Raw genomic sequence first — 26745 nt, forward strand, 5'->3', positions numbered from 1 at the left:
CATGATTTTGAAGCTGCTATTTTTCAGATGAAAAAATATTATTGTTAGATTATTTTATGATTATTTACAATTAAATACGCTGTAACCATTTTGCAGCACTCATACAAATTCAGGACTAAACAAATTATGAGTTTCTGGATCTTTTATAGGAATTTGTTAAAACAGTGTATTAATATGCACCCTTTTTCCTTTCCCAAAGTGATGCCCACATTCTTACCATTATCAGTCTGAGTGGATTCAGGGCTGGTAGTTATGACTGGGTTGCTGGGTGGCACCTCACTGGCCTCTATCACTTGAACAGGTACTTGGCTTGTCACACCTGGCTTGGGAGGCTTTTCACCTAATAGAGAGGGTCAAACATTAGTGATTGTTCAAAAGCAAACGGTCTATTATCATAAACACAATTTTACATTATTAAAAGTACTTAAGCAGGCAGAGGAAGGAAGGAGAGAATGGTTTCCATGAGTAGGAGGAATGGACGGATGGACAGAAAGTAAATACACAAACCGAGGGAAGAATTTCAGATGAAATCAAATGTTTGGTCGAACAATGTTAGTCATTCTCTGAAGGGAAGTTTTAGTAATCCAATAACAAGCCCATTATCTTGTCAACAAAAAATACTTTTTTTTTTTTTTTTTTTTTTTTACAGTGAATACTGTTATAGAACTTAGAACTCAACCATACACCCAACACCCTTTCTGTGTCTGATATAGAAACATGCAGACATGCACTGTTCTGATTAGTAATGGGTACACCATCTAAGAAAAGGGGGAACTACACAGAGGGAGCAGGCCAAAGTACCTTCGATTGGTGGCTTTGGCTCATCTGTAAGAGGAAAACAGGGCAACAAACATGTCCCTTAAAAAAACTGCAACAGCTCAATCTTAATCATAATCATAATCAAAGTCTATATGCAAGATTTTGTCACTGTCACAAAAAAATCATACATCTTAATTTCTGTGATTCACTTTTTGACATTTTTTTAAGTTTAAAGCTTATTACAACTGTAACATTATTTAATTTTCTTAAATGCTTTTATTTCTAGTTTTTACCCCATTTTCTCCCCAATTTACACCAATTACCCAACCCACTCATTTGCGCAGCGAATCAGTTTCATAACATCAGCCCACAGACACCTTGTGCTGATTAACATCACCCTTTGGAGTGATGTGGGGAGAGGGCACCATCTACCCACCCAGAGACAGCAAGGCCTATTGTGCTCTCTCGGGGCTCTGGCCGTTGATGGCAAGCTGCATGAGCAGGATTCAAACTGGCGATCTCCTGATCATAGTGGCAGCGACTTAGTCCGCTGGACCAATCAGAGCCCAACATTATTTAATTTTATTTCATTTGAAACTTCATTCTAAGACATCTGATGAAACGTTTGCGGAAGGAGCTGGTGAACATGGGTTACTGAACAATTAACTTCATACGAAACTGGACTGATAATTACACAATATTTTTTATGACTAATACACATTTACAATACAATTTGTGCTGCAATACAACTTAATCTGCAGTCAAAGCATAAGGCAATGCTATCCAACTGATCATCCAGAGTCCTGATCTCACTAATGCTAGTCACTAAATACTACAGTGAGCAGGGGCCTCATGTACTAAAGGTGCGTACGCACAAAAACATTGCGTACGCCATATTTCACGCTCACGGTCTGATGTACTAAATTTGACTTGAACGTGTGAAAGTGCGTTCCCCCACGGAAGTTTTGTTTTGGGCGTACGCCTTTTTTTTGTGCGTATGTATTGTGTTTTTGTCATTTGGCGACACTTAGAGGCGATGCATTGAAATTACAACTATTAAGATATCCTTTATGCACACATTGAAGTAAGCATTATTGGGTAAAATAAAGTAAATTAATCAGACAGTTTCATTGTCTTACAGAAATAATCGTTTAACGTGTTTCCACTTAGCCTAGATCAGGTTTGCGCTGGAGTTGTTGGAGATGCAGCGTTGGCATTACTGGAAAATACTGCTAATGGCCGAATTCATTGAGCGCGCATTTTCCGTGACCATTATGTTTTTTTGGCCCATGATGATGACTGGCTTATAAGCAGTTTTAGATTTCCAAGAGCATAAGAAAACAAGCTAAGTGTGTGACGTGTGTCTTTTTGGTAGGCAACTCATTTAAAGCATTTAAATGAAAGCATTTATCTTAGAATAATAAAACTTAAAACATGGGTAATTATACGCTATGCGTATATAATATTATTATTATTATTATTATTAATAATAATAATAATAATAATAATAATAATATAACATTATACTCTGCGTAATTGAGGGAGGAGTCGTGGCAAGTGTGCTGCTTTCGTGCATTTGCGCTTGATTTCAAGTTGATTGTGATGTACTAAGAGAAAGTACGTGGAATTCTGCCTACGCACGGTTTGATAAATCCGGATTTTTTTGTGCGTACGGAACTTTTCAGATCTGAGCGTACGGAACATTTTAGTAGGAAGTCCACGCAAGTCTTAGTACATGAGGCCCCTGGTGTCCCAAAACTCTTGTCCATATAGCTTTTGCCACATTTATGTCAGATTTATGAGGATCTGGGAAAGTTGTGCTATACAGCTGCTGGAATACCAAATACTGCATAGCACAACAAATAATATTAAATGCTATAGTCCTACACTGGAGGCCTCTCATCTTTGCTCATATTTTTCGGACTATAAGGCGCACCTAATTATAAGGCACACCATTGATGAACGTCTATTTTCTGGTCTATTTTCATACATCGGATTATAAGGCACATTAAGCAACAGTAGTACTGATGTCTACATTGAAGTGAGCAAGAGTGTCACCATTTTTCCTTTCTAACGGGGGGAAGCGCCTTAGTAAACTTAGGTAATTCTGTAATTCTTAAGAAAAAAAACATTTTCTTTTAAAGTCAAACTGTTTATTTGGGGGAATAAAGTGCTTCTGTTTATTTACAGTAAGCTTAGAATTCCAGTATTTTGCCCAATATATTTTTTGTCTACCCAGCCCTGGTTAGCAGCGCTACTCAGTTTTGGTTAGAAGCGCTAACTCCCTTATACTCTGCAATTTGAGTAGCTCTACTGCTTCTTACAACCTGACAGGTAAAATTCATACATAAGGCGCACTGAATTATAAAGCGCACTGAATTAAAAGGCGCACTGATGATTTTTGATCAAATTAAAGGATTTTACGTGCGCCTTATTGTCCAAAAAATACGGTACACTACAAATTTAGAAACTCACATGTGGACCATGGGCGTACAAATTACATTAAATGATCCGAAACCCTGAATGCTTTTAAACTCAAACATTGAATTAAAGAAATGCTATCTCTATTAGCAAGACTTACATTACTTAAATAATACATGTATGCAAGCAATGAAATTATGGATACATACTGCCGCCATAAAACCACCCAGGGAGTCGCCGAACAGGCTTGCTTTCATCTTTCTTTCCAGGCTGAAATACACAAACATTCACACTCTCAGTCATGTTCAACTTAAACAGCATGTTGTGGGAATAAACTAAAGTGGTAGCTAGAGATGCTTTTCTGAATATGTAGAGTATATATGGCTTGTTAACAGCTGTCATTAAGATGTTTAAGATTTAACTTTTTTTACCACATGCTGAGAGACTCGTAACCAATTAAAGTTCTGTATGATTCTTTATTTGAGCATTCAGAAACAAAATAAATGTATTTAAACACAGGTTAAGATTTTTTTAAGACCAATCTTTAACATCGTCATGTTTGTTATAGGCTATACTGCATTCTGTGAAGCTATTAATTCTAAATTGTTAGAAATTCAGCAGGGGCTGAAGATGTTGCTGTACCTTCTTTCTCATAATCTTAAACCCTCTGGACTTCTTGCTGTCTGGAGCTTTGGCTTTCACTCCCAGTTGCTTCATGTAGTAAGCCACTGCATCAAAGATGGCAGAGCTAAAAGGTGAAGCACAATGAAATAAAACATTATTATAGGCTATTATAGGCCTTCGAAATAAAATGGTAAATGAGGTATCACAAGCACACTCATAAAACTGTGGAGTGAATAGAACATGATGAGTTAGGGATCACTTGTTTTTCATACCATAGCAATGAATTATAAAGATTATTCACTTTGTTCACTCTTACTGATTCATTAACCTATGGTAATATGATTTGGAGATTGTTTAATATGAATGTATTAATTAATCAGAAAGCAACTACTTTCTATCTTACACATCTGTGTTGATGAGAGGACATGAGGCAGCTGTGAAAGTGAGGGGGGGTACAAAAAAAAAGAGGGAGGAGCAAAGAAATAGGAGGAGACTGTTTGCAAGACATAATGTGTGACATAATGCATGTGTGAAAATAACGGATAGAGAGAGAAAGAGACAGAATGAATGCAGACAAATCAATGTACATTCAGTAACTGAAACAGTACAACTCTACAACGCTAAAGCTTGAATGACTGTTGTACATAGTCTGTACCTGTTTATCTGTGGTCAGTTTATGAAACAGATTAATGAATAAGACAGGGGATGTAACTTGACTAATTAGTTATATCAGTAATAGTTAAATCTGGATTTAGTTTATTATTTTTAATATGTAACTGAAATTTCTTTTTTCTGAATCAACACGCCTGCCTTATTGGAAAATACAAAAATACTTATATTTACTAAATTATAGAAAATATCCTGTGGCAAACAAGGCATTTAAGTGGGTGTACATAAATAGGGCTGCACAATATATTATTCCAGCATATATTGCAATATTAACAATGTAGAATGTGCAATATCTTTTTTTAAATAACGCATTTTGTGGAGCAAACTTGCTTTGTTACAAAAGTACCCATTTTTCATGATATTCATATATTTACTCCAATATAAAAAATAGATGTTATTATTCACTTGATGATAGATCAGCAAGCTCTGGACATATTTGATAATTTATATTTTACAACATTGCAGAACAACAAAATATTGCTATTCATTTTTAATTAAGTTCCAAAATCATGCAGCCATAATTTGTGATACTAATTATCTTATTGAGATCTCTAATTATTTACATCAATGCATATTTTCAAACAAAGACACTTTATGACAAATGCACCAACAGAAATGCAGCAAAATTACTAAAATAAAATCTTTTTACAGAAAGAAAAAGGACACAACTCACAATTTGTCCTCATCTGCAACGATTGCGGGGCTGAAAATGAAACAATTAAAAGAAAATTAGACAGAAGTTCGTGTTTAAATACATTACAGTAACAGATTAAATGCAGTAACAAAAAACTAAATAGATAGCATTTCTCACCGTTTAAGTAACATTTTTACCCTCTCGCTCTCGACCGATTCTTAACGCTGTTTTAGGACGATGAAACTTGTAATGACTGCACTTTCCCTGATGCAAACCTGAGCTGAGTGTAGTGATGAGTCCAGAGCTCAAACTAATGCACATATTCCGAAAATGACAAACTAAAAAATAAATGTAAATAAAAAATGTATAGCTAAAAGACTTGAGGCTGCATTTAAAACCTTAAAGCCTTATATAAAACTTCCAACACTTAATATTTAACTACACTGTCAGAGCTAAGAACTTAGTCCTGCAAACTCTGACTGAAGCTGTCCTGTGTTCTTCCTCTGAACTGCTCTGAAAGGCTGAATACTGATGCTAAGGCGCTGGTAGCTGTCATCCGGCAGGATTCAGAAAGCGAACAAAAGCAGTGCAGCAGTGGAAGTGACTATTTAACTGTGTTTTTGACTGATGCAACAAGCCTGCAAGAACATGGAAATATGATCCTTATGTTTTTCTGTAGCCACAAATGATGGGTGGGGCTTGACAGGGAATCCCCGGAGCTTGGCCAATCAAAAATCCCACTCCCCCCTCAAGAGTTTAGGCAGAGCCTTTGTACCAGCTGTGGTCAGAGCGTGGGAGAGGAGTGGATAAAACACGTGAGAGAAGAAAAGCATGTCTGGAAGAGGATGTTCAGTCAGCAGTGGCTGCAAAAGATGCTGATTTTTAAACTTTACGTAGTAGTGCTCTTTTTTTTTTTATACAGACATTGTGACAGGCTGCCTGCAGAACTATAACTATAAACTTTTTTACAAGCATCCTATGCAGGACAAATAAAAACGAAATAATATATTATATAATTACACTTTAATAATCATTTTAGCTGAGCAAAAGCTGTGGAACAGTTGGTGACCCACTCATGTCTTTTTCTGTGATTAAGCTTTTCCAAGTTTCTGCTACATCATATTTTTTTCAGTTGCTTTAGTTTCTTTAGTTGAAGTGCTTTCTTTCATCAGTCTTCTCTTCAGGACTGATTAGCTTGCGTGTTTGGATCTTGAGCAGACCATTTCTTTTTGAAAACTCTGGCATTTTAATCAGTTTGGTAAAATTGGAGGACATCAATCCTAGTGGGGCACATCAATCATTAAAATAGCTCCAAAAACAAAATGCTACCTGCTATCTGATCTCTGTATTAATATATCAAAGTATTGCAACATTATATTTTGACTCTGATTTCATGCACATGTTGGTGTGTTTTTGACAGACTTTCTCAAATTTTCTTTCTGGCTTATCTATTTTGGAAAGCCCTGTAAAAAATGCCTCATTATTATATTAGTCCAGCCTTAATCCCAGGATTTTGAGGCATACTGTAATATGCAAAAATATATAATCATTAGTGACAAAATAGTTATAAAAATAAATAAATAAATAAATAAAAAAATCTGTGAAACTACTGGATGTGGGAAATGCTGTTATCCTAAATGTATGACATGAACGTCATACTGGTTGCAGTGTATTCTGCAGAAAGCTTCTTCCATTCGTCTCCTAGTAAAACACCCCGTCTGCATTAGACTAGACTACATCCACCCTCCACTTGCTTTCTTTTCCTCTTTTCAGACTTATCCTCATTACCCCCTTTACCTCATCCCCCCCTTTTCTCCATCACTCAGTCTGGCAGAGAGCCAGCGAGGACAGACTTCCTGCCAGCGTGGCACTTCTAACTCCGTCCCCTCCGCACCGCTTCCTCTCATCCACCCCCTCCCTCTCGTCTCTCTCTCTGCATGAGCGGAGCTGGAAGTCTGGGAACCTTCCAAGCACATTTTCATGACCATACGATTTTTAAAACATCAGCGCAGACATGAACAATAAAACCAAAAATCAACTAAAACTTTAAATAAAACCGATTATAGTAGGTCTAAAATGAATCAGATAAAATGTTGACACACAAGCTTTAATAATAAAATGTGTATCAGATCCCGAGAGCTCCATTGTGTAGGGCTAAATTTCTGAATTAACTCTGAGCTGATGTATTTGTTAGCTAAAATAGATTTTATCCATCAAGATTTGTAGATGAAAATTCCCATGAATTTCTGGTTATTTTTATTTTCTCAAAAATTATCCAGGCTTGGACATTGCTATTTTCAAATTCCATGACTTTTCCAGGTTTTTCATGAACCTACGAACCCTGTTTTTAAGGCTAATCATGTATCAGCTGTGTGTATAGAAAACGATTGTGCACATTCTATGCATAGGATGTGGTTTATTACTTATTTTAAAGTGTCTCAACCATGATTAAGCAGAAGCACTTAGTGGTAAAAAGGTTCTAGCAGGCAAAAACACAGATACACAAACTCCCACTAAATTACACTAACCACTTCTGCATAACTGAAAATATGATTACCAACTAAGGTATGCATAAAGATACAAATGAAATAAAATGTAAAATAACATCAAAGACAATTTTAAAGCCTAATTTTTAATGACAAATTAAACATTTAATCTAAATAAACCGCACATAAAGGAATATTATGTAGCATTTTAGTAAAAAAAATTACATAGCGCTTTTTACAAAAAAAGGTCTCAAAACTTTACAGAAAAATAGGGTCCAAGCCTTCTATGAGCACCACAGTGATGATAATAATTGTGGTGACAATAGTGGCAATAGTGAAAAAAAGTGAAACAGGACAGCACTCACAAGACTATTCAGCATATTTGTAAAAAAAAACCCTGAAACATTACTTCTACACCGCAGCTTAACTTCAGATGTTGCTTCTGCATCTCTCAGCTTGTCAAAAAAAACTGCTGGGGGAGCCCAATTCTCACATAATACTGCTTTAATGAATATAATGCATAGGACGTACCATGAGAAATTGTGGCATTAAAAAAATGAGTTTGAAGAACTACCTAAATTACATTGTTAGGGATGTAGCTTGTTCACAAATGTTAAGAAAAGGTCAGGTGACGCATCATGTAAAGATTTATAAATATGGGCACAAGCTAACAGTCCTCCAACTTATTATCATAAAAAGTCTGTGTATTTTTCTTTTGCAAGAAAGACTGGGTATAGGAGCATAATCAGTCTAAACACGAGAGCCAGTTAACTGCATTTACAGTAAATGTAAAAGAAACAAACTCACTTTGCATCTGATAACTTCTCGTACAGCATCTCAGCCACTGCTTTCTCCTTCATTTCCCTGGGTACTCGGTCAGTAGGGTAGTGATTCTCCACCTGACTGAGCTCCTGTTCATTAGGGGTCATTCCCATCATCCTCTTCTGCCTAATATCATTGGACAAACAGAAGTAAGGCTAGTGTGATTATTTACACTGCTAAGGGCAATGATTACACTTCTGTAACTACACATACACAAATATACAAGAGCAGTTTAAGGGTAGAGAATTGGATCATGTATAATAGGGTGAAGTAAATTTAGAAAACAAAGGCATATCATCATTAATGATTTCATCAACAACAAGCCAGAGAACTTAGGTCAAAGCTTGTCTATGGCTCCTTTTTGTTCACTGATACTTTTGGGTTTTCACAACAGCACTAATTGTTCCGGTAAAATGGACTCTGGTTCGTTTATACTCTTGGTGAGGTTTCATTGAGCAGGTGTGAAAAGCATTAATCACACTCATGTGCGGATAAAAACAACCGGGCCGAGACCTGTTACTGGAGGTGGTCTCGGTTTGGTCCTAAGTGAAGTGGTGAGAACGTGATCCGGTCTTGATCCAAGCCAGCAAATATACTCCTTTTATTTGAGCTAAACTGCTGATAAGACGCAGTTTAATCTGATATATGAAACAGACAATGCTAATTACCACAGCTATGAACAAACGCTGTCTCCATGCTGTTTACACACATGGTCTGTGCTGTGTTCACTGCTCCCAGGCATGCGACTCCGTTTACTACATATACATCTATTAAAACACTGTTTGAAAGTGTAGCGTTTCAGTTTTCTATGTTAAAGCAGCTTCACACTGCACAGGTAAACGTGCTGGAACACAGAATCTTCTCTCTATATTTACTTTGTGCTCCCACACCAGACAGCTCTGGCCAATCAAAGGACACAGAGTGTTTGTGTGGTTTATTGGTGTGCATTTTGGTGCGATTAGGTTTATGCCTGTGTGAAACCAAACCAAACAGAGGGAGAAAACGCTCCAAGTAAACAAACATATCAATTGATTCAGACCACAGAAACCAACCACAGGTTTGAAAGCGCCTTTAGACATTTCTTGGTAAGTAAGCAAATCATGGCAAATCGTGGCATAAGATTTAGTTTCCATCTGATGTACAAAAATAAAAGCAGCTCTTGTATGGAGAGGAAAGTTAACTTCAAGGGTTAGAGAGGGAGAGACATGTGAGTGAGTGCCCGAAAGAAAGAACAAAGACTTATTGTTATCAGTTCATTGTTATGGTAGTGTTAGTTTGGTTTATTTTGGAGCAGTGCTTGTGCAAACATGATCTGTGTGTATCTCCAGCTTTGCCATTCAGTCACGTGACTTATCACACAGGGCTAACTGGTGTGCTTGCTAAAAAGTAAATCCACATGACAACATGCACTGGTCTTAACTGTTGTAATTGTTCATTTATACCTCATTTTCATGTTTAGACTAAACTAAAATACAAAATAGGTCATACAAGCTTAATTTAAAGAAAAATGTGTGCTGTCTGTCTTATTATTCCACAAATCCATATGACAGCCAGAAATGATATAGCAGTAATTAAATTACGCTGCAATTCTGATCATTAATCAAATGCTGTCTCTTTGTTGGATTTTTAAATGCGAAAAAGACCTTCCTGCAAATCAGCACTGAGAGATTTTCTAATTGCAATTTATAAAGCATATAAATAACATATAGGCATAGGGCTGGGCAGAGGCGTGCAGACATAGACATCAGGTCTATGACACCAACTCTGCTCTTTATCAATCAAAGTGCCCTTTTGAAACTTCATTTTTTTTTTTTAAATATATATTATTATTAAGATTTTACTGAGGCCGGTTTGAAATGATCTTTTGAAAACCTGAGCGATTAAAAACGAGTGAAAACAGAATGCCCTGAAATCAGCTCACACACACCCGACCTCTCTCTTCCTCTGTCACGTGAACCCGCGCGGTCGCGCGCAAGGCACACTAGATGCGCTGCAGCAGCAGTTCAGTTCAGCGAGTCTTCAGCACAGCACACACAGCTAGGCTTCTTCTCCCCTGTGTCCCACCAGCCAGGTAACATACACATCAAGTAAAATCCTACTGTTTGCCCTCTAAGCCCAACGTGAAATAATTTTGTTGTGCAGTAAAATGTCTCATACAGCACCAAACTACTATGCATCTTTAGCCGACTGGTCACCAGATAAACTAGCCGCTCTAGCCCAAATCAATGATAGATAACGTTTATTTTTTATAATGAAGTGTTCCACGTGTGCTAAAAAGTTTTTTACTGTATTATAAAAATTCGGTGCTTATTTTCGATACTATTTTTGCATGAAACACACAAACGCAGAGAGCATGCAAAATATCGAAAATACTCAGTAGTACATAGACATTTGGGCAGGTACCTTTTTGGTATCGAATTTCGATACCCAGCCCTATTTAGGCAAAGTGAAACTAATGAGAATGATAGGGTAAAGAAGTCTGTAGAATGATAAATGTTAAAGTGACATTAATCTCTTTTCTGACCTGAAGTCGTCCAGCTGTCTCAGCACCTCTAGGCACTGCATATTCTGCATTTCCTGAGCGTAGCGCCTCTGCTGGTCCTCGCCGATCAGTTCAGGACGAGTACGGTCTATAAAAGACACACAGAAACCCAATTCAAGCATTACAAACAGCTCTAACAACAGATCACACAGCTCTGCTGCTGTGAGGCAACTGATAGGAGACTTGATTAAATTAAACATTTTGAAAAGTTGTTTCTATGTGGTTGCACGCTGATTGCTAGATGGGTGCTAGGGGGTTGCAAGGTGACTGCAGTTATTAGGTGGTGAATGGTTGTGGTTACCCCAGAAGGTTACTATGGTGTCTTACATGTTGTATCCCAAGTGGATTGTTGGGTCTTATTTGCGTATTTATATCATTGTAATATACTGTAAGAACAGTGCCAAATATTCACACTACATTCTTTCCTATAGAAGAAAAACATGTTGGAAACTTCTATATCAAAAAGTTGTCTCCAAGCCTGAATAGCAGATTTAATATCTAGCAGTGAGAAGCAAAAAATAAAAGAAAAAGAATAAAAGATGAGAAAAATATAAACTGGATAACAAGCTAATTATCTGATAAAACAATCAAGGTGTTGTGGTATGTAATTAAGATATAACCAATAAATGGCCAGGTTTATCCATACTAAACTATAGCAATAGAAGATATTCCTGATACATCTTACAGAAAATATACAAATGAATTCACAATGTAAACTGATTCATTGTGAATATTATATCCAATAACATAACCACAGAAATATATATGCAAAATATAAATATCAGTATGTGAATATTATTTATCTGAAGGACTGCAGATCCATCATCCAAAACAGATCTTGTAGTCTAACCTTTTTCCATACATGTTAAACAGGAAAAAATGTGAAATCTTAGGTTTTCATTGCAAGGCTTAATTTCTAATTCAGAATTCAATCATTTACAACCAAGAGTATAGTATAATATGAAGGATGTGATTGACAGCTTACCTAATTCCATTGCGATATGAGATGGCACAGTTACTCTGAGAATCTAAAAGGGGAAAAAACAAAAACAAAACATGAAAAACAGCAATATTGCGGCTGTACTAATGTGCAGTGCACCAAGTTCACCTCTAGATGGTACAAAAGCCCTAAAAAAGAAACTATCCCCAATGTAAAAAGAACAAATTCTCGTCAAATTCCCTGTTCCTCTAAAAATCACTCACAATACAACTAGATTCACGTGAAATTAATATTTTAAGTATTTAGGGTTTCAAATTAAAGACAAAATAAAAGGAATAAAGGTAATAGAAAGAATGCTGCATTAAAAGTTAAATAAGAAGAAATGGGAAGTTCATGTGCAAGGTCATTCCCACGGCCCCAACAGGAAGCACAGACTCAGACACTACATTCAGAGAGTCTCAGGTTGAATCAGAACAAGAGGATGAGGGACTGGAAAACTGACAATAAGAGAGATTTCCGAAGAATGTTATAAAACAGGGGTGTCCAATCTTTTCTGCAAAAAAGTCGGGGTGACTGACCATCTGATTAAACAAGTAGAATTAATTAAGCTGCTGGTTGTTTAGAATGAAAAACTGCAGCCACACCAGCCTTTAATAGATACGTATGGACATCCTGCTAGAGAAAAAGCAAATTTGATTCCATTAATAACCATGTTTGTAAAAGAGGTGTGCACGTAAGAATAACACCTAAAGGGACACAAACTTCAACAGTAGAAAGTGCTGGAGGTAATAAACCCTTCAGTTTGTAGTCACTAAAGTCTTTGCTAAATTTAGCAAAGTGCCTATTATTGCAGATTCATTTAAGTATTTTCTATTTTGAGTAGAACGCCTCAAAAGATTTAGGTGTGTAATTGACGGGTGGGTTGATTGATTAAATTTGTTCAATGATTTAAATGTACACACTCTATGAAAAAGGCATTACATATTTTATACAGCTGAGGATTGAAACAGAATAAAGCAGTCTTATTTCAATTGAGGTCCTCTACACGAAACACACACAAATAAACATCAGCTCTGCTCCACATCACAGAATAGAAAGCAAAAAATCAAGATTACTAATTTCCAGGGTTCCTTTCACTCACACATTTGTATTACAATCATTCCTTATCTATCACATGCAACCTAAAGCAACTCTTCTATGACGCAACTCAAAGAACCATATAATGTATTATATATATATATATATATATATATAAATTATATATATATATATATATATATATATATATATATATATATATATATATATATATATATATATATATATATATATATATTTTTTTTATAGTGTACTGTTTATTTTCTTGGCAACAAGCATCATTCATTCACTCACTGCTCCTTTGTCCAGGAAAGTGGAGCAGAATTCCCCAAAGTACTTCTTTGTGTCTCTGGTGCTGTAGCTCTTAAACAGGTCTGCATGCAGGTAGCATAACTGCAGAAACGAGAAACAGAGAGTAGTATTACAAAATCGTAAAACATTTATTTCATTAATGAAACAACAAGTTATACAAGAATATCACCTTTCTCTACATTATCCAAATCAAATGCTTCATCAATATAGACATAATAAACAAATAAACAAAAAGAAATGTACTGCATGACTGCACTGATCATTGACTTATGGAGAGTTGGCCTAAAGATTGCTCAGACAGCAAGCTGTGTTGCACACAAAAAATCACTGTTTTTAATGAAAGTAGATACGACAACAGTGTTCCAGGACCCCAAACTCTAGTCAATTCCTTAACTACTTAGAGTAAACCAAGAAGAATTTTTGTCATTTATTTAATTTTGATACTAAATTAAAACACTACACCACAAAATGATAATATATGATGTGTGACTTGAAATTGCAGGAACTTCAATATTAAGAGAGTAATAATCTCAAAATAGACTGGCTCTTATTAATGCCACGATTGTCTGCACCAGGATTTTGTTTTGCTACCTTTTTCTCCTGTTTTGGTGGGAGGGAGTCAGGGTAGTTTGTGTATTTTGTTTTCTTTATTTTGGTAGGTTTAGTTAGTTGTCTTTGTTTGTTAGTTGGTTTTATTTGTTATTTTGGCCTATTCTCACTCCTGAACTCATTCCCTTAATTTTATCAATAAAATCGTTCTGATTTAATTAATTTTAAGTGTCTGGTGTTTGGTCTGGCAGAAAGTCTGGGGAGAGAGCCCACTCTCATTTTCTGTTACAGCCTGACCCTAGAGCGGGTCATAACAATTATGTTTTATTGTTTTACCCTATTCTGTTTACAACTTTATAAATTTGCAATTTGTTTCTTTTCGAGCTGCTGCTGATGCAGCATTGCCGAGTAGCATCACAGAGCGCTTGTAGGAAAGCGCAGCGACTCGGTTCCGGTACATCAGCTCACAGACGCCCTGTGCTGCAGACATCACCCTAGAAGTAATGTGGGGAGAGAGCGCCATCTACCCACCCAGAGGGAGCAGGGCCAATTTTGCTCCCTCTGAGCTTGATGGCAAAGCTGCATGAGCTGGGGTTTGAACCTGCGACCTCCCGCTCATAGTGGCAGCGCTTTAGAACGCTGGACCACTCGGCGCCGACTTAACTTTTATACTTTATATTTTATTGTATGTATTATATGTATCGTTACAGCTCATCTATCTATTTATTACATAGTATAAAATAATAATTTAGAAACTAATTATTATGCAGCAGTCGTTTTAGTGCTTTATCAAGAAGCTAATGCTCGTCACTGGGAAGCAACTTTAAAACTCTACATACACTTCAACCCATACTAAGCAGAAGTGAGCAGTGTGATTGATTTATAAGTTTGAGTAAAATGCCTGAGCACTGAGGAAGCAGTTCAGCATTCTTCCAGATAAATGCAGATCATCCTAAAATTTAGTTAAAATGTCCGTTTTTGCTTTGTCAAACTGCCTGACGTTGAGGTCACTCTGATACAAATCAGAGCCGAGTGCTCATATTGCTCTGAGTCAGCAGTTACTCCACACGTCTGATGGTGGAATCCTAAAAAGATGATCTCAGCTAAGATGAGGGACGTCTAAACATTGACTGAAGCTTTTTCATGATGATGCTATTGTATGCCTAGATTTTTGGTATGAAATATGACAGGACACACTGAGAACATTTACCACTGTCACACAGCTTCCTCATTAGACAGGGTGAATATGATTCACCAAAACCAAAGTATTACAGTACTGTCATAAACTTTACCAAAACTTGTATGACAAACTGGTATGGCAAAAACATATTTACATACCTACAATATAAAAAATGATTGAATCCTGTATCGATATAGAACAGATGAATCATATAAATCAAAAATATTTTTGTAAAGAAATATTTCACACAAATGAAAAATAAAAAAAGATTTTAGTAATACATAAACAAAAATATAACAATTCCGGGTAGCTTCATAGTCATTTATCTTTCTATTTGTTCCCTTTTTTATTTTATTTAATATTTTGAGTTATTTTATTTAAACTGCCCTCATGAATGAAGGAATATATATGTTTAAATAAAGCACATTTTTGTGTTTTAATGAAAAAAAAAAAGGTTGCAAAAAAAGAAAAAAGAGAGAATTGGTCAATATATGGTTACTCATGGGAAAGCCTCATCATCAGCTCCAAACATATAACCCAGGCTGTAATATGAAAGAGAAATACAAACAGGTTTGACTGCTCCCACAGAGCAGAAAAGCTGGTCCTTTAAAGCATGTTTGTATAAAGCAGACTTTTGTAGTAAGCAACCAATTTCTTTCCACTGTCTATAGTTTGTTTTTATATTTACAGATGGAAAGAAGGCCTAAATAGATTGCTGTCAAAATGTTTTTATCTAAATTCAATGTGTTTCATTTTAATTATTGTGCTCCATAAATATTGATATTGTACTCCAGAAATTTGAAATAAAAATGTGTAAAAAAGAAAAAGAAAAGAAAAAGGAAAAGCCACATTAGGCACATTTACTAGCTCTGCAATACAGCAACAAAGACAGCTCTTGATATTCTTCATAAAGGTTACTGAACTGTATGCTATGCTAAGAAAGGGAAGCAGTGATTAGGGTGTGTCGTGCTTAGGGAACAATACCTGGGAGGGTCACTTTGGCTGCATGCAAAATAAAGGGAGAAACACTCATGCTTCATAAGATAAAAGAAACAGAATTTACAGCCCAACCAACCAACAGATGACAGGAAACCTTTAGTATTTTAGCAAATACAACAACTTATATATATGAATAAAATACATAAAATAAACAAATGCAGCATTTACAATTTAAATGAAATCAATTAATATTAAACAAAAGAAAATAACATGTTTTAATATTTACTATAAATATAGTAACATAGTTAAGCCATATTTGTTTTCTGAATAGAGCGGCAACTAAAGGTAATTTCCATATTCATTTGTCTCTTTTAATTTTTATTAAGCAGCAAATTAAGTAAGAGTGAGGCAATTTGTGCTGTCAGGGAACCCCAAAGGCTGTGAAATCTCAGAAACTTATGTAGCCCTGTTTCAGAACCACTTAGCTTATATTTACATTAGAAGCCACATTGCTCAAATTTGCTTTGCTCAGATCTTAATGGTTTACATTCACAAACTAAAGTGATCTGTATTTCTGTGTAATGTCAATGAATCTGTCCCTGAAACGCCTCACATGCGCACATTAATACGTGTATAAACGTTGCCTTCTTCACCAGCAACAAAAAACGTCATATTTGAGACGACTCGTAGCTTTATAAAGGTGAAATGGATGTGTTAGCAGCTCATATGTGGAACATCTTTTGCTGGAGTAGAGAGTAAATATATAGCTATAGCTGTACAGCTGCACCAAGAGATGTGTGGATACGAGGGAGAAGCATGTGGCACATTCATAAAAAGCAAAAAGGTGCATGAATTCTGATTTTACCATTCACATTCATGTTGCATGTCCATGGATCACGTATCTGATTCATGACGATATATGAAAGTGACTTAAATCTGATTTGAAAAAATCAGGATTTGTCACAATTACATAGATCTGAGTCACACTGAGCAAAAAAATCCGATTTGAAATGACTCAACATAGGCTTAGTGTTTTAATCGACAGCACAAAAACTGTACGATCTGCACAAAAATGTAATGTCTAATTCATTATGTTGAGAAGTAGGGGTGTAAGACAATACTGATATATGGAAGCATTATGTTATTTTTTTTGCAATCCTGTATACATTTTTTAAAACAGAATATTGCTTTTGAGTTGTTAGCTTATATGTAAAGATAGATATCAGACAGTGGCTAATTTTTTTTCTTTTAATCCAATTTTATAAATAGAACAGTGTTGGTTTATACTGTTTTTATAAGTAATCCCTATATCGTGATGCTCATCATATAATATTTCTTGCCAATACACAGCTCTTTTTAGAGGTTTAGAAGAAAGTATTTCTGCCTCAAAAAAAAAAGTTTTGCTAAAAAAACTTGCCAAATATCTTCAGACTGATTCAGACAGTGAAAATGTACAACCACACAAACATAAAAACAAAAGTTCTAAAAAGAAAAGGCACTCATGCTCAGAAACCAATACAAAAACATATATGAATGCAGGCATGCATACCTAAAAACACAATACATAATCATGTACACACACACATTTGTTTTTGTACATTAGAAGGAGATATAAGGGTTACTTGTGAGATATTATCTTGTGAGTAAGGTGAGTGAGGAGGAACACTGGCCAATATGATCATGAAAAGGCAAAATAAATGACTGAAATTGGAGTGAGGCCTGATGGGAGTATTACCATCCACAGTGGGCAGGGCAGTGGGTGGTAATCTTTGTGACCTTTAGTGTTTGGCTAAAACTGTCTGGCAGAAATAATATCCACATTTAATGCAGAGGTCCCACACATACTGTATATCCCACAGGTCAGTGCAATGTTCTTTAGCTTTCATGGGACATGGCAAAAGTTATGCGACATGATACTAGTTCCTGTTCCATGACTTTTGGCATGTAAGTGTATATTACAATACACAACATGTATTTTTTGTGTCCATACACATACTGCATCATGTTTAATATGTTGTGCAATCATTATAAATTATTTTGATGTATATTTTAAGTGATATTTAACGCAATAAAATATTAGATTTCTACACTGACTTCCATTAAAAGATCAGTAGATTTTTTCCTTCTACTGTAAAGCTGCCATTTTGTCAGTGACAATATAAATTTTTTCTTCAAGCAAGGTTATTGTTGTGCTGAAAATGTACAAAAACAAATGCTCTCTCTTTCTCTCGCTCTTTACCAGACACACTTAAGCTCTCACCACAGGAGCGCAGTCAAACTGTAAGATGACATGATGCAGAAAGACCAGCAGATGGGTGGGTCTGGACTTCAGCAGTTCAATACTGTTAAAATGACTGCACTGATCATCTACTGTCTGAAACACAGCAAAGGAGGAAAGCAGGAGGATCAGACTGAGAGTTGTCATTAGGGCCCTAAAATCCTATCACAATATTTTAGAGATTTTTTGCAATAACGATATTCTTGCCAATACGAAAAAACAATCACATTTTTAAAATAAATTTCAAGAGTATACTACTACAACAAAATAAATAATAATAACAATCATTATTAAAGTCTTATTTAGTTTAAATGAGTTTCATAGATTCAGTAGAAATAAAATATCTGTAACATTTGTCTATTTAATAAATAGTAACTTACTGCAGTGTTCATACACTTTTTAACCAATAAATTTTCATGATTTGTTAATGTTTTGCTCCATGCCTTTAATTCAAATTTTTTATGACCATATGATATTTCATGAACATCAGTGCAGATACGAAAAATAAAAGAACTATAATAAAAAATTAATCTTAAAATAAAAACACAAAAATATTTGTAGACCTAATTTCCATGACTTTTCCAAAACGTTCTGGGTTCTTTTATTTTTCCAAAACTTATCGAGGCCTAATAATTGCTATTTTCAAATTTCATGACTTTTCCAGGTTTTTCATGACCATACGAACCCTGTTACTAAGACTCTAATTTTGTATAAAATAAAAAGTGTAACAAAAATAAAATTACTCAACAACAAAAATCCACAAAATTAAACTGTAGCATATTTAGTGCATTTAAACTGCAAACAAACAATTAAAAGTAAATAAAGTAAACATCAAATTAAACAACCTAGGCTGCTTTCAAGAATATCACTATATGGAGTTTTTTTTGTTGTTGTTGTGTCAGAATTTTTGTAGTTATTATTATTATTATTATTATTATTATTATTATTATTATTATTATTATTATTATTATAAGATCTGGCACAACTCTAGTCATCATAAAAAAAGAAATCAATTTAGATAAAGACAAACAGGTTCTTCATACAACCACCCTTAATCAGCGTAAATTACAGAACTGAAACTGCTCATCTCTATTTATCAAAGCATTGTCTAACTGAGTCATAACCGCTTCGTCGTTCTGCTTTTTCTAATATCTCAACAGAGGTGCAGATAAGCAGGTTCTGTGAATTAAGGAGGAAGAGGGTCTCACCTGATCCAGATCATTCTCAAAGTCCTCGTCCTCTGCTCCAATTATACTCCTGGCCGAGTTACCATGCGCCCCAGACAGGACCCGCTTGATTAAGAGAACAAAACAAATAACAATAATATTAACATACTTTAAAATGAACAATCATATTAAGATATATAGAGATTAAGATCGTTAGCAATTTTATTTGTTTAAGTTATTTTGTAAATGTTTAGTTTCTTCCTTAATAAAAACAAGTACTGTATTAAGATTTAGGGTTCTTACAATGTAAGGATCAGTATATTACTTTTAATAAGATCATCTCAATTAAAAGAATGGAGATATTGCTTCTTTTGTTGGAACAGCTGTCTTTAATGTGCAATGAAGTCTTTCTACTAGAGCATTGCTGTGAGGATCTGATTGTATTAAGTGACAGGTGTGTTACTGAGGTCAGTTTGGTGGGTGATCACAAACCACCTCATCTCCAATTCCCCAATGTATCCCAAAAGTACTGAAAGGAGCTTTTTTGGGGAGGCTTTATACCCCTAAAACCCACACCTGGAAAATTATATTTGACCAATTGCACGCTACTCTACCTCTGGTTAAAAGGACCCAAAGATGTGCTAATAGTAAAGTGTAGCCTGTTTGTACACTGGTGGCTTCTGTAAGCAAGAGAGGATTATAATAAAAATGTGGATTAAGGTCAACAACACAGTCCAGCTACTAAAACCCGACTCAGGTTCAGAACTGGACTGATCACATGGACCTGCTGACTATCAAATCTCTGTTATGTCACACAGCAGCAGAGGTTCTCAGAACTATGTAAAGTACCGGTAAATATGTATTTAATATGTATGTATGAAACAATGTACATTAAATAGTGCAGATATTAAATCAACATGGACTATTCTTAATATCGCTGCTCTTCAATGAAAAACAGGTTCCAATTTAATTTAATTTTCATTATTGCTTGAACCCTGTGGGTTCTCTGTACACTGTCCAAATAATTCAGAATAAACAGACAAATCGAAATGCTGAAAAATGATTTTACATGCATTTATATTTAAAGTTAAGAACATTCTGCCTTCTTTAATGCACCATTTTTGGGGTAAACATTTTTCAATGGACAGCAATGATTGACTCCATAGACTGTATATAGCTGGACAGAGCATCATCTCTCAAAAATGAAGCCACCACAGGTCGGGCACCCCCTGCTGTTCGGTTTCAGAAAGCTGTGTAACCCCACCCATCCCCATAGGTTTCAAAGGCAAAACAGACATCTTTCAATCACATTTTTTTCTAATATACTATAATTCTACCTCCTTTATTTAAATGCAGCAGCTAGTGTAACCTCTGCTTATATTGTCAAATTTTTATATTCCCAGAGAATTTGTTTTTTAAAAAGTTATTCAGCTCTATTCAAAAAAGGTGTGGTTATTGTAAAAGGGCTGGTTATGGGTGGGACCAATAACAGATCATCAGCTCCGCTCCGCCCCGCTCTGCAGCCTGTGACCGCGAGGCAGCCCTCAGGGGCGGGGTTATGTAAATGAGAAGGCTGTCTCTCCACAGTCTTTCTCCCTCCTCTGGTCTCTACTGCGCAGAATCTGGTGTCAGGATCGCCAACATGGCGGAAGATTTTGGCTTCATTTTCATTGAATGAATGGGAACGGTGACACGGCGTCCATCTTTTTTTACAGCCTCTAATTGACTCAGATTCGATTTTTTGCTCAATGTCGCTCAGATCAGATTTTTTCATGGCTGTGTGAACGTGCCAAATCAGTTTTTTTTTCCAAATCAGATTTGAGTCACTTTCATATGTGGTCCTAAATCGGATACGTATTCGATCCATTGACATGCAACATGAATATGAAAGGAATTCATGCGTCTTTTAGCTTTTACGCAGCTGTGCAACTACAGCTGCAAAAACAGCAAAAGCAAATCGCCTAGACTTTTTTCTCCTCCTCGAACTGAGCATGTACTTCAGACCAGCTGTTTACTCTCCACTCCAGCAAAAGATGCTCCACATATGAGCTGCTAACACAACCATTTCCCCTTTTTAAAGCTACGAGTCGTCTCTCAAATATAATGTTTTTTGTTGCTGGTGAAGGTGAAGATGTTTATACACGTATTAATGTACGCATGTGAGGCGTTTCAGGGACAGATTTGTTCACATTACACACAGATCACTTACAACTGTGAATGTGAAGACTCAATAAAGCCAAATCTGATCTGAGCAAAAATTGGATTTGAGCAATGTAGCTTGTAATGTGGACGTAGACTTAGTAACACATTTCTGCCTGAGAAAACTAAAAGTAGTTCAACACTAATTTACACTGCTATGGTAACTAGGGTACAAGGCAAAGGAACTTTCTTTTCATTTTCTGGTTCTAGAAAAATCACCAAATCAAATTATAATGACAATATCTCAATAATTAACAGGTATAATTATATCAATTATCAATATCAGTATTTAAAAACTTTAGCATTAGGGTGTTAGTAAGGAGTGCACAGAGGTGGGGCTTAGTGAGGTGAGGACAGGGGGCAGACTAGCCAAACATTAAAGGTGTAATTTATGGGCTATAAGTATCTTTTGTTGGATAAATTATGTACTTGTTTGAAAAGGTGATATAAAGGAGTGTGTCTGTGAAAAATACAGTAAAATATTTAGAGCTCCTGCTTTAAAAAAACTGTAAATCAATCACCTTAAACCTAATTTACAGCTAACGTTGCTATGTTACTATGCTTGCTGCTAACCTAATGCTGGCTGCTGGTAACGTAGCTAACTCGTCGCTTATGTTGCCATGTTAGCTACCTCTCCACTAACCTTAGTTCTGTCCCCAGTAATGTAGCTGACTCGTCGTTAATGTTAGCATGTTAGCTAGCTCTCTGCTAACCATAGTTCTGTCCCCAGTAATGTAGCTAACTCGTCGTTAATGTTAGCATGTTAGCTAGCTCTCTGCTAAACTTTGTGCTGTCCCCAGTAATGTAGCTAACTCGTCGTTAATGTTAGCATGTTAGCTAGCTCTCTGCTAAACTTAGTGCTGTCCCCAGTAATGTAGCTAACTCGCAGCTAACGTTACTATTCAGATTACTTTATTTGTCCCCAAGGGGCAATTTAAAAGGGCATAAAGAGTAGCTCAGAGAAGGGCACGCACTCCCTCCAACAAATACCACACACAATACACAGACACAACCACAGATACACCATTAGATTAATGTACCATCATCAGTTCATTTGAACAGTCATTTTTCAGCATTTAAAAGCTGGACTGCCCTGGAGATGAAGGTTCTTTTCCTCCTCTGCGTTTTACAATACGGACAACGAAGTCTGCGTCCAGAAGGAAGCCAGTCAAATTCGGGAAACAAGATATGAGAGGGGTCCTGTACAATCCTGTGAGCCAACTTCACAGTTTGCTGATCACATAGGGTGATAAGAGAACGGATAGGTCGTTCAATGATTTTAGAGCAGACTTTAACCACATTTATCAGACAGTTTCTATTCTGCAGGGTGATGGAATGAAACCAGCAAATGAAGGAGAATGTTATAATATTTTCAATGAAGGTATAATAGAAGGTGGTAAGAATGTCCTTATTCACTCCAAACGATTTCAGCTTCCTGAGCAGGTACTGTCTCTGATGGCATTTCTTCAGTATTTCCTCTGTGTTCAAGGAGAACCTCAGCATGTTGTCAAAAATTGTTATGTTAACTAGCTTGCCCTAACCTTAGCTAACTAGCTTGCCACTAACCTTATTTCTTTCAACGATAATGTAGCTAACTCAGCGCTTGCGTTATGATTAGCGAGCTCTCCGCTAACCTTAGCTCTCTCCCCGGTAACGTAGCTAACTTGCCGTTAATGTTAGCATGTTAGCTTGCTCTCTTCTAACCATAGTTCTGTCCCCTTCATTACCCGGATTTAAATTTAAGACATTTTAGGACTTTTTAAAGACCTGCAGGAACCCTGTAGATCAAATCACGGCATCCATATATGATATTAGAGATTCTCTAAAATAAATAACCCCACTCATAGGGGCCTTTCCTTTGCTGTGTATCATTCTTTAGCAGGGTGGGGGACTGCTGCCGCCTGGTAGGATGGGTAATTCACTGCTTTGAGAAAGAAACAGTCCACCCTCTGGGCAGGACGATTAGGTGGTGGAACATTCCGGCTCGCAGTGCAGGAGGCTGAGAGCAGAGCCAGCTGCAGCGGCAGTGTGCAGCCACTGCCCTGGCTGTCACGGTGCATTCCTGAATTTATTAAGTGTCAACAAGTGCTAAAGCATCAGGAGACGTCCCGGCCTAGCAGGTGTGTGCGAGTTTCATAGAGAACAGGCTGAATATCATTTGTGTTCCCCGTTATAATCTCCTCAGAAATGCCACTGAAAAAAACACAGTAACATTCACAGATCAAAGTACCAACACTGAGAGTACTGAGGGCACTAATGTACTCCAGTAAATGGCACTTCACAGTAGGGCTGCAACAAATATGACTACATAATTAATCTATTCATTACTAAATTACTAAATTACTAATCACCTAGCAATCAGCTTTAACTTGAGCTTTAGCTTGAGGTGTTTTTTTCCATTCTTTTGTCCACCACATTAAAAGCTACAAAGTGTAGAAAAGTGTTGTAAATAAAAAAGATAAAGAAAACTTCAATATATTTTCCTGTCACAGTTTAAAAATATATATAAGAATATGTCTGCCACTATACCCATTTTTTGGCACTGTATTTTGTAAATATGAATTATAGTAAATATAGTTAATTACCTAATTTAAATAAGACATAACCAATGACCATAGTCAATGAGCTCAGCAAAAATAATTAAGGTTATGCACATACTCTGTATATTCTACAAGTCAATAACGTAATGCAATATATATTCTTTATTACAAGTAACATGTGATGACATCACCAACTAACTTAGCTGATTATTTCCTATCCTGAGCTTGACTTACAAGTACAGTCAGGCAGATGGGTCATGCAACAATTCAATTACCCACAGCACTTAAATAATTCTGCTTCACAATGGTGAAAATAATGTCAGCGAACTGAAAATAATGCAAACAATTACTGAAAGTGTAACGCCCATTTCACACCATAACCACTGCATCACACATGGTACACCAAACGCATTCCTTCGTTCTTATTATTTCACACTGCCACTGCACAGAAAAAGAGGTTTCTGTTTTTCCCACGATGAGAACTACTATTATACTTTATTTTAGGTTTACGTTATGAGCGACCAATGTTTACGATGCAGCTGACAGCTACAGGGAAGGAGCTGTAGCATACAAAAAAAATAAAAAATAACAGAATGTAATAAAATAATAAAATGTTAAATTAAGAACAAAGATAAAAAGAAATACAAAGAAATTCAACTAAAACAGTTACAATCAGAAGTAAAAAATAAAAGAGAAGTAAAATAAATATTAGTATTCTTCTAAATAAACATTTTGAAGAATACAAGAAGAATACAATGTGGAGTATTTCTTAAATAAACTTTATGTAAGCTAAATTTGCTTAGCTTAGCTGATTAGATTTAAACTACCTGGTAACAGACCTCATGCTATTTGCGTGTTTTAATTTCATCATTTCTAGCTAGTGGTTTTATTTACAGTATCAGGTGGTGATTAGAGTATTGTAGTGGAATTAAAATGAGTTTTATTGGCCTAGATCGTAATTTAAGCAAGAATACAATATTTTGCACTTTTTGGGTAGAACTTAATGCAGAAGTTAATAGCAGACACAGTGAATTTGTGCACTTCACAGACACATGTTAAAGCTGCCTGCTGTCAATGTGACAGACTTTGATTAATATCATAAATCAGCTTTGCATACGATGGTGTGAAATGGGCTTAAGGTTACAGTTACTGGTGCAGGGCTGGGGATGTGTAGTACACTATAAGAAAAGAATGGGACAATATCTTCTTCACACAGGTGGACTGAATGTTAAATAGATAATATATTTAAGGAACTCAAATTCTCACCCCATTATGGGCGTCTTCATAGTCCATGGTGATGAGTGGGGCTGTCGCCTTTCAAACAAGCTCCTGCAAAAGACAGAACATGGTTAGGGAGATACAATATGGATGTAACACTACAGAGCGATTATAAGCCATAACTGCAATTGTTATTCTAACCTCAAATACTTCTAACACATTCCTATTCATGACTAGAGATGCACAAAATATTCAGTAACTCTTCAATAATTATTCAGTCATTCAGTTGTTGGTATATCAGCCTGGATGTTAGAAATGTTCAATGTGCAATTCATTGTCGAATAACCCAGACTTTTAATTACAGCTTTTATGTGTCTCAGCATGCTCTCCACCAGTCTTACACACTGCTTTTGGATAACTTTATGCCACTCCTGGGTCAAAAATTCAAGCAGTTCAGCTTAGTTTGATGGCATGTGACCATCCCTCTTCCTCTTGATTACATTCCACGGTGTTTTTTTATGTAGATCAGGGCTGGAGATTGTGCTGGCCATGACACTGTCTTGATCTGGTGGTCATTTATCCACACCTTTGGATTGATCTAGCTCTGTAGAATTGAGCATTGCCCTGCTGGGAAAAAAACAATCCTTAGAGTTGAGGGACATTACCAGAGCAGAAGGAAGCAAGATTTCATCCAGCTTTGCTGAAGCATCCCTAGATCACCGATCTTCCACCAAATTTCACAGTGGGTGCAAGACACTTAGGCTTGTACACCTCTGCAGGTCACCATCTAAACATTTGATGGTCAGATGTTGAGCAAAGCTGAAAATTGGACTCATATGAGAGGATGACCTTACTCCAGTCCCCTACTGTCCAATTCTTATGATCTTTTGCTAAATTTAGCCTGGCTCTTCTTTGCTTCTTATTGAAGGCCCTTTTTCTAGCGAGTACTGCCTCTAAATGTTGTTCTTTCCATGCACTTCACCCCAGCTACCATTGCCATTCTTTTTATAGGTCACTTGATGTTATCCTGCGGTTGCTGAATGACATTCAAATAAGTGGACGGTCAATCTCCAGACCTGAACCCCCTTGAAAAATCTCTGAATATAATCATGTAAGATGTAAGTTGGATCACAAGCCACCAAACAAACCTGAACTGCTTGAAAGATTGTGCCAGGAGTGGAATAAGGTCACCCAAAAGCAGTGTGAAAGACCAAATACTGATTTCTGAACTCTTCAAATGAAAAATAAAAACTAACAAGATTTACTATTTATCATTTCCCCACCCAAGTCCTTTGATCTCAACATTGACCTGTGGACTGAAACCACACAACACACAGTACTTTAATTTCATCCAGTATATAAATGCTGC

At 36.2% G+C, this 26745-nt stretch overlaps 1 protein-coding gene across 6 annotated transcripts in view; it reads right to left on the reverse strand.

Annotated features, from left to right (window-relative positions):
- Positions 1–26745, reverse strand: part of arhgef1b (Rho guanine nucleotide exchange factor (GEF) 1b) — a 74299-nt gene that overhangs the window by 22587 nt on the left and 24967 nt on the right. For 3 of the 6 annotated variants that reach the window (XM_007232443.4, XM_007232442.4, XM_007232445.4), the window contains exons 2-13: positions 25425–25487; positions 19462–19545; positions 18236–18349; positions 13290–13388; positions 11943–11985; positions 10940–11045; positions 8401–8541; positions 5147–5176; positions 3823–3928; positions 3390–3450; positions 802–825; positions 218–340 (exon numbers count right to left, since the gene is read on the reverse strand). In XM_007232443.4, coding sequence (XP_007232505.3) covers positions 218–340; positions 802–825; positions 3390–3450; positions 3823–3928; positions 5147–5176; positions 8401–8541; positions 10940–11045; positions 11943–11985; positions 13290–13388; positions 18236–18349; positions 19462–19545; positions 25425–25451 — 958 coding nt within the window. In that variant the 5' untranslated portion in view covers positions 25452–25487. Of the gene's footprint in view, positions 1–217; positions 341–801; positions 826–3389; positions 3451–3822; positions 3929–5146; positions 5177–5284; positions 5683–8400; positions 8542–10939; positions 11046–11942; positions 11986–13289; positions 13389–16020; positions 16039–18235; positions 18350–19461; positions 19546–25424; positions 25488–26745 lie in introns of those variants that run through there. The other 3 variants (XM_007232444.4, XM_049464131.1, XM_007232447.4) reach the window with 3 other exon arrangements.

Source organism: Astyanax mexicanus, chromosome 1, assembly GCF_023375975.1.
Source record: "Astyanax mexicanus isolate ESR-SI-001 chromosome 1, AstMex3_surface, whole genome shotgun sequence".
NCBI classification, from domain to species: Eukaryota; Metazoa; Chordata; class Actinopteri; order Characiformes; family Acestrorhamphidae; genus Astyanax; species Astyanax mexicanus.